This window comes from Carlito syrichta, unplaced genomic scaffold, assembly GCF_000164805.1.
Source record: "Carlito syrichta isolate Samal-C Ts95f unplaced genomic scaffold, Tarsius_syrichta-2.0.1 Scaffold106310, whole genome shotgun sequence".
In the NCBI taxonomy this organism is placed as follows: Eukaryota; Metazoa; Chordata; class Mammalia; order Primates; family Tarsiidae; genus Carlito; species Carlito syrichta.
In genome coordinates, this window is record NW_007050406.1 from 180 (window position 1) to 7,782 (window position 7,603).

Consider the following 7,603-nt stretch of genomic DNA (forward strand, 5'->3'; position numbering starts at 1 on the left):
GTGGCAGGGAAGCGGCAAGCAGAGGGTGGCTCCTGGGTGGGCCTGTCCCTGGGGGGACACGTGGGGCACCTTCCAACTCAGCCCCCCGCCCAGCCTTTCCCAACAGCTGCCGGTGGGAAGGAGGAGGACCGGCGGTTCTGTCCCCTCGCCCCGCAGTGAGCTGCTGCCCACCGGCAGCTCCCGCGTGAGGGTTTTGAGCATTCCAGGAGCCAGGACAGGGTCCCCTTTGGCCCTGTGAGACCCCAAGTTTACAGATGAGGAAGCCGAGAGTCAGAGAAGTTAGGTAACAGGTCCAAGATCACACAGCCAGCAAGCAGAGGGGCCCCTCCCTCGGCCCGTGCCCATCGCCCAGGCCAGGCCGGAGGGGTGGGCTCCTCGGTGGGACCCACCGCCTCGCCGGAATGAGGTCTCCTGACCACGCCCGGGGGTCTCCGGGCAGCCCCCAAAGTCATCGCCCAGCCTGCACGACTCCGGGGCCGGGGGCGGCACTAGCCGGGCAAGCAAGGACAGCGAGCGTGAGGACACCCCTAACCCCCAGCGCTGGAGGCGGGAACGAGGCTAGGAGCCACGGACCGGAGGGGCGGCCCTGGGGCCCGAGGAAAGTGACCGAGGAGGGTCCGAGAGCAGACAGGGTGGCCCGAGTTGGGCCTGCAGGGGCGCCCGCCCAGCCCCTCCTGACCAGCTGGGCCTGAGAGCCGGCTCTCCGGCTCCCCGCCTGCCTCTGGGGCGGGCAGGCGTGCCCCCGGGGAAGTCTCCGCCGAGGGCACCCCGGCAGAGCCCCGGGGAGTGGGGCGGCTGCTGGACGAGTTCGCGCACTTCGCTCAGAGCGGCACGGGGCGCTCGGCAGGATTTGCTTCTCAGCTGTTTGCTGCGGCTGTTCTGAGTCGGGGTCTCACTCTGCCACCCCGGCTGGAGTGCAGCGGCGGTCGTGGCTCCCGCCAGCCTCCACCCCTTGGACTCCCGTGGTCCTCCCACTCGGCCTCCCCAGTGGCTGGGACTACAGGCACGCGCCACCCCACCCGGCCCATTTTTAAAATGTTTCCAGAGGCAGGGCCTCACGTGCTGCCGGGCTGGTCTCGAACCCCTGGGCAGCCCGCCCTCCACAGCCTCCCGAGCCGCTGAGCCGCTGCGGCCAGGCTGAGCGGTGGTTTCTGTGACTGCGAGGAAGGCCGCGACTGTCCTCACCTGCAGTGCACGAATGACGGGCCCCGCGTGGGGCAGACATTCCTGCCGCTGGTTGATCTGGTCGAGAAAGCTGAGGACACCCCCCGGCTCACTGGGGACCCCGTGGTCAGGCCAGCTCAGGTACTGATAATGCCAGATCTCGCGGACCAGGTCCCCCTGGGCCAAGGACAGGCCGTCAGCGCCCCCGCCCCCGCACACAGCCCCCGGCGCATCCCGTCCGACCAGACGCCCAGACACGTCCGAGGGGGACCCGGGAGGGGGCAGGCAGCCGGAGTGCTCACGTTGTCCAGCGGGGAGACCTGGAGCGTGCGCAGCTTGTACTCAGCCGTGTCGTGCTCCTCGCAGTTGGCCACCGAGTAGAGCCCGTAAGCCCGCTGCATGCCCACCTCCGGCCAGTACGGCACACATTTGTTCTGGGGGTGGGGGTGGGGCTCAGAGCCGGCCGCGGGCCACTGAGGCCCTGCTCCCGCCCTGAGGGCCCAGGCTGGCCCGAACACCGGACACCGGGATCTGCCCTCCGAGAAGCCCCCGCAGGCGGTGCGACCGGCCGCCGCCTCACTCAGCAACATTGCCAAGGCCCTGCCCCACCTGCGGCCGTGCAGACCAGGCAGCAGCCACACACGGGAGGCCCAGGCCGGCCCGCACGGCCAGGCGCTCCCAGGGACACCGGGAGCAGGAAACACAGGCCACGCCTGGGATCCTGGCAGAGGAAGAGGCCAAGCCCCTCTCGGTGATGCAGGAAACCAGAGATGGCTTCACAGAGGTGTCACTTGAACTGGGTCCTCAAAAAACTATGCCAGGCAGAGAGTGGAGAGAGAACGCACTTCCTAGCAGAAAAGGAGCTTGTGCAGAGGGTCCGGGAGCCCGAGAGAGAGGCTGGCCCACTGGGACAGTGAGCATCATGGGAGGGGTGGGGTTGGAAGCCACAGGCCTTGAATGCCAGGCCTTGGAGTGCGACTTTGTCCCAGAGGCACCTGGGATCTGCTGATGCTTTTTAGAGAGGGAGCAACTTGATCCGATGTGTGTCAGGATGGAATCACTTTGCAGGGCAGAGGGTGCTGCAGGGCTTGCAGGGACCTCCAGGACAAGGGCGACCCCAAGAGATCCGTGAGGCGGGAGGACGGGAGGGGGCCCAGATGAGCGAGGGCAGGAGGGGGTTTTGTTTTCATTTCTGAGCCAGAGTCTCACTCTGCCGTCCAGGCTGGAGGGCAGCGGCCGTTCCCGGCCCCCACAGCCTCGACCCGCCGGGCCCGGGCTCCGGCGATCCTCCGGGCGCAGCCTTCCGAGTAGCCGGAATTACAGGCGCGCGCTACCACGCCCGGCTGATTTTTGGATTGATTGTCGAGAAGTGGTTTTGCAAGTTGCCCGGGCAGATCTAGGACCCCTGGACCAGGCCGTTCTCTTGCCTCGGGCTCCCAAAGTGCCGGGATTATCGGCATAAGCCACCGCGCCTGGTTTAGGAAGGAAAACTTAAAACCCGCGACCGGGCCAGGCGTGGTGCCTCATGCCTCCAATCCCAGCACGCTGGGAGGCAAAGGCAACCGGGTTGCCTGAGTCCCGAGGTTTGAGACCAACCTGGGCACCTTGGTGAGGCCTCGTCTGTACAATAAACCAAAACATTCACCGCGCATGGGGGTATGCACCTGTAGTTCCAGCTACTTGGAAGGCTGAGGCAGAAGGATGGCCTGAGCCCAGAAGGTTGAGACAGCGGTAGCTGTGATCATGCCACTTTACTCCAGCCTGAACAACAGCCTGAGACCCCGACTCAAGAATAAATAAATAAATTAAAATTAAAAATAAGTCCCGGCACAGTGGCTCACACCTGTACTTTGGGAGGCCAAGGCAAGTGGATCACCTGAGCCCGTGAGTTTGAGATAAGCCCAGACAACTTGGCGAGACCTCGTCTCCACAATAACTCCAAAATTAGCCAGGCATGGTGGCACGTGCCTGTATTTCCAGCCACTCGGAAGGCTGAGACGGAAGGATCGCCGGAGCCCAGCAGGTCGACGCAGGGGTGGCCGTGAGCGTGCCCCTGCCCTCCAGCCTGAGCGACAGAGTGAGGCTCCAACTCAAAAATAGATAAATAAATAGATGAAAATTAAACAATAAGAAACCAAATAAACCCAGCCTGGAGCCCAGAAGAACCCAAGACGGGAAGCAGAGACAGGGAGTTGCAGGGTGGAGTGGAGACTGTCTCCAGGCCTCAGTTGCCCAGCAAGGGCTGGACCCTGCCCTCAGATGACCCCTTCTGACCCGGCATCCAGAGCTCCTCTGACCTCACGGTGGTGGGCAAGGGCGGCGGGGGGGTGGGGATGAGTGGGCTCAGACTCCACCTACCCGACCTTTCTCCACTTCCCGCGTGGTCATGACGATGACCCGCGTGTTCTCCTGCCACACCATCTGCCAGAAGTCGCCGACGGTGGCCTCCAGGCAGCCCTGGCTGGCAATGTAGGTCTTAGTGTTCTCGTCGGGGCCGAGCAACAGGTTCTAGACGTGAGCACAGAGACATCCCCGGACGTGAGCCGGCGGCCGGGGACGGGCCCGGAGCCGCCCCTGCCCAAGATGCCAGCTCCAGCTCTGCCGGGGTCTCGAGCCAGGGGGCTCCCGGAGTCCGGGACGTCCCAGAGCCCAGCCTCTCCTCCCGCGGGACCCCCACCGCTGACCTTGACGTAGTTGGCATTGATGTAGTCGGACCCGGGGACGTTGCTGTCCCGTCCCTGCAGGATCACGCGGCTGTGGTCAACTGGGAGTGGACAGAGAAGATGCAAGACGGCCGGGACTGGCGGGGGACGCCCCACCCCCAGCCTGGGCCAGCCCTTCTTAGGCCAGCAGGCCACGCTGGTCTCAAAGGCCTCGAGGCCTGAAGGACGGTGGGGCGGGGGGCACGACGGGGGGACTTCGCAAGAAGACTGCGGGGGGGGGGGCGGGGGGAGGGCAGGAGGCACCCGCCTGTGGGCGGGGTGGTGAGCTCCTCTGGGAGCAGGGTTTATTTGGGTTCTATTGTTTAACTCCGGAGGGGGCGGCTCTGCTGGGGGTCGGTCCCCTGGGAGAGGAGGGGAGGGCGGCCGCCGGCGGCTCACAAGGGAGGATGTTCTTGTAGCGGTTCTTGCCCTTGTTCTCGGGCCGCTGCCCTTCCAGCCGCTGGTGCAAGTTCTTCACCTCCTGCTTCTGCAGACTCTGAGGGCCGCAGAGGGGCGTCGCGGGTCACATGGGCAGGGGGGTGCCAGAGGCCCCGCGCTGCGGCCATGGCCTCGGGCGCCCCGCCCCGCCGCCCCCCACACACCTCAAACTCCTCCCAGAAGCCGGCCTTGGCCTTGTCCTCGGACTCCTGCGTCTTGTTCAGCTCCAAGACCCGGTTCTCGATGTCGGCCGCGTTCACCCGGGTGGCGTAGTACGGCTGCGGGTGGGGCGGTAGAGGTCAGCGGCCTAGAGTTGCGGGCGCGCGCTGCCCCGCCAGGCTCGGGGAAGAGGCAGCGGCCGGCGCACCCTCACCTGCCGCAGGTAGACAAAGGCGCCCGAGGCCTCCTCGATGGCCGTCTTCTTGAAGTGCTCCACCAGGTCCGCGAGGCTGTCGAAGGTCTCCGAGCCGCCCACCGTGTAGCGTCCTCCCTGGGGCACCAAGCCAGGCCACCCTGGGGCCTGAGTCTCCCCCAGACCCCAGCCTTGAGTCCACGCCAGGCAGACCTTCCCACCGCCCACGCGGTGGCCCCAGGTGGGAGCCCCGCCGGATGTGACCTTACCTCACACATGATCTTGATGTGGGTGACCCTGAGTGGGGAGCCAGGGCCGGCCTTGGGCTGGTCGCTGAGCACGGACAGCACGAAGTCTCCGGGCTGGCTGAGACTCTCACGCACCAGGAACGTCCAGGGCTCGCCCTTGGCCTGCAGCAGCGTCTCCGCCTGCCCTCCAGACATGTGGCCATGGTACCACCTGGAGGAGCCAGCAGCAGGGGGTGAGGCCAGGCCCCCGAGACAGACACAGCGTGGGCAGGGAGACCGGCACCTGCCGCATGGAGGGCACCGGGGGGACGCCTCCAAGCCCGCCTCCCGAGCTGGGTCGATTACACCCCTGCAGAAACGCTGTGGGGTTGGGACTGTTCCCACGTTGCAGGTGGGGAAACCCAGGCTGAGCAGGCCCGACTCCCGGGAGGCCAGCCTCAGGGGCTCCAACCAGGCTTTGAACCCAGAGCCTTCCTCTGAAGAGCAGAAAGGGCCGCAGCACTCAGGGTCTCTGGAAGGAGACGCCAAGGAAGCGTCTCCAGAAAGGCAGGGCTGGGCTAGGGAGACCCGGAGACGAAGTCGCGCTGAGGCTCGGCCAGGAGAGCAACAGGACTGGGAGGGACGGTCGCAAGGGGGACGTGACGGGAGAGATCCCGGGGAGGCGGGAAGACGGACGGGGGCTTGGGGCTCCAGGGCGCCCTGGCTGCTGTCACTGGAGGGAGCCTGGGGCTCGGAGGGCTCATGGGGGCTGCGGGGCCAGAAAGCAGAACCAAGGCCTTTCCCAGGAGGAAACTGCAGCCCCACAGACGCCGGCCCCACAGGAAAGCACGTGATGGAAAAAACACAAAACTCCTTCTGGGGAGAGTGAGAAGTGAGGCCGTGAGGTTTCCTCAGCCCCGGGACCGGGGGAGGGGGGCATTTTCCAACCGCAGGGACGGGGGAGGGGGCCGGTCTGTCCGCCCCACCTCACCCCCTGCCCAGAGGAGACTCGGCGGAGCCCCAGAGCTCTCGCCCCACCCAGGGGGCCGGGCCGGCTCCACCCTCCAGGCCAGGCCAGGGCCCCGCCAGGCACAAGGCTAAGCCCCTTCCCTCTCAGGGCCCTGGACGAGGAAGTCTCCATGCAAATGTCGGGCTGCCCACAGGAAGAGAGCCAGCTCTTCAGAGGCAGATGCAAATCCCCGCAGGCAAGGAGCCAGCAGCAGCCACAGGCAGGAACACCCCGGCCTCAGAGAAGGCACCTCCCACACATTCCCGGGGTCAGGGGGTGAGGCAGCTTCTTGGCCAGGGTCACCTGCAAGGGCCTCTGAGGGTGACTTGCCTGGCCTGAACCTCCCTGCCCCCTCAGGCTCTCCCAGAAGGCCCGAGCTAGGCCTCAGCCCCTTGGGCCTAGCAGGCCCTCTTCCAGCTCCGCACTGGCCGACCCGGCTTCCTCTGACCAGGCTCAGGGCCAGGCGGAAGTGAAGACATGCAAACCTGCGGGGCTCCCGGGGGCCTCGGGGACAACAGCCCCATGAACGCTGCAGCGGGAGAAGAAGATAAGAGGGAGAAGACAATGGCGGCAGAAAAGAGGTTTCCCGCGATGGGCACAGGGCTTCCCTCTCAGCCTGATCCAGTTCCACGTTGCGTTCGTTTTTCGAGTCGGGGGCTCACTCGGCCGCCCAGGCTGGTCGGAGTGCAATGGATGCTCACGGCTCGCCTCCTGGGCTCAAGCGGCCTCCCGCCTCCTGCCTCCCGCCCCGGCCTCCCAAGAGGCTGGGACTCCAGGCCTCCCAACTTTTTGACTTTTTCGCAAAAACGAGGCCTCGCTGTGTCTCCTAGGCGGGTCCTGAACTGCTGGGCTCAAGCGACCCTCCCCTCGGTCTCCCAAAGCGCTGGCATTACAGGAGGGAGCCACCAGGTCTGGCCTCCGGTTGTACGTTTCAGTCAGCGACGTGACCCAAACTATGGGTGCAAGTTTGGAGGCGTGAGTCTCGGAAAGACTGAAGGCCTACAGAAGCGAGGTTCAGACCACTCTGCCCACTGACGCTGGACACGGCCCCGGGAGTCCGGGCGGAACAGCCCCGGTGGCGACCCGGCTGCGCTTCGGGCAGGACCTGCCACTGGGCTATGGGGAGGCACACCAGACCCCTCGCCCACCATGCCGGGGAGCCCGCTGGGGGCCGCCAGCCCAGGGCTGAGGCCGTCTCGCTGTGGGGAGGAGGAGGGCGCAGACGCGTACACGCCTGCACCCAGGACCGCGCCGGGCCCTGTGCACATGTGGCCACGCGACGGCCAGTCTCAACGATCGGGCCTCGGCCAAGGGACTGGTCCAACTCTGGCCAACCCCGAGGACAGACCCTCGCTCACCGGGTTTCAAGACGAGCCGGGCTCCGCAGCCAGCCTCAAGACCGCTCTGCCCGCAGGGACCTGCCGGGCGGGCTGGGCAGTGGCAGGACGCCACCCCAGGCCCGGGAGGAGCGCTCTCACTAGCCCCTGCCACCGCAGGGCCTGCGGGCCTCCTGGGGGCGGGGCCCTCACCTCTCGCTGGTGGGGTCGGAGCAGTTGAGCGGGTACTTGAGGTGGATGACGGTGCCGTCGCGGTCCTGCAGGACGCCCTGCTGCTGCGTGTAGTACTCCACCAGCTCGGCGAGCGTGGCGAACTTCTCCCCGCCGTACAGGTCGTAGAAGTCCCCCGAGTTCTGGATCCGAATGTGGGTCAC

At 66.4% G+C, this 7,603-nt stretch overlaps 1 protein-coding gene across 1 annotated transcript; it reads right to left on the bottom strand.

Annotated features, from left to right (window-relative positions):
- Positions 1-1,158: 1,158 nt before the first annotated feature.
- Positions 1,159-7,597, bottom strand: PTPN6 (protein tyrosine phosphatase, non-receptor type 6; the record flags this gene model as incomplete). Its single annotated transcript, XM_021716860.1, has 9 exons — positions 7,422-7,597; positions 4,926-5,115; positions 4,678-4,794; positions 4,469-4,582; positions 4,266-4,362; positions 3,849-3,928; positions 3,523-3,672; positions 1,467-1,598; positions 1,159-1,341 (listed from the first exon to the last, which is right to left on the bottom strand). Coding segments are annotated over exons 2-9 (1,047 nt in total), but the record flags the coding sequence as incomplete, so codon positions are not given.
- Between the last annotated feature and the right edge of the window lie 6 nt (positions 7,598-7,603).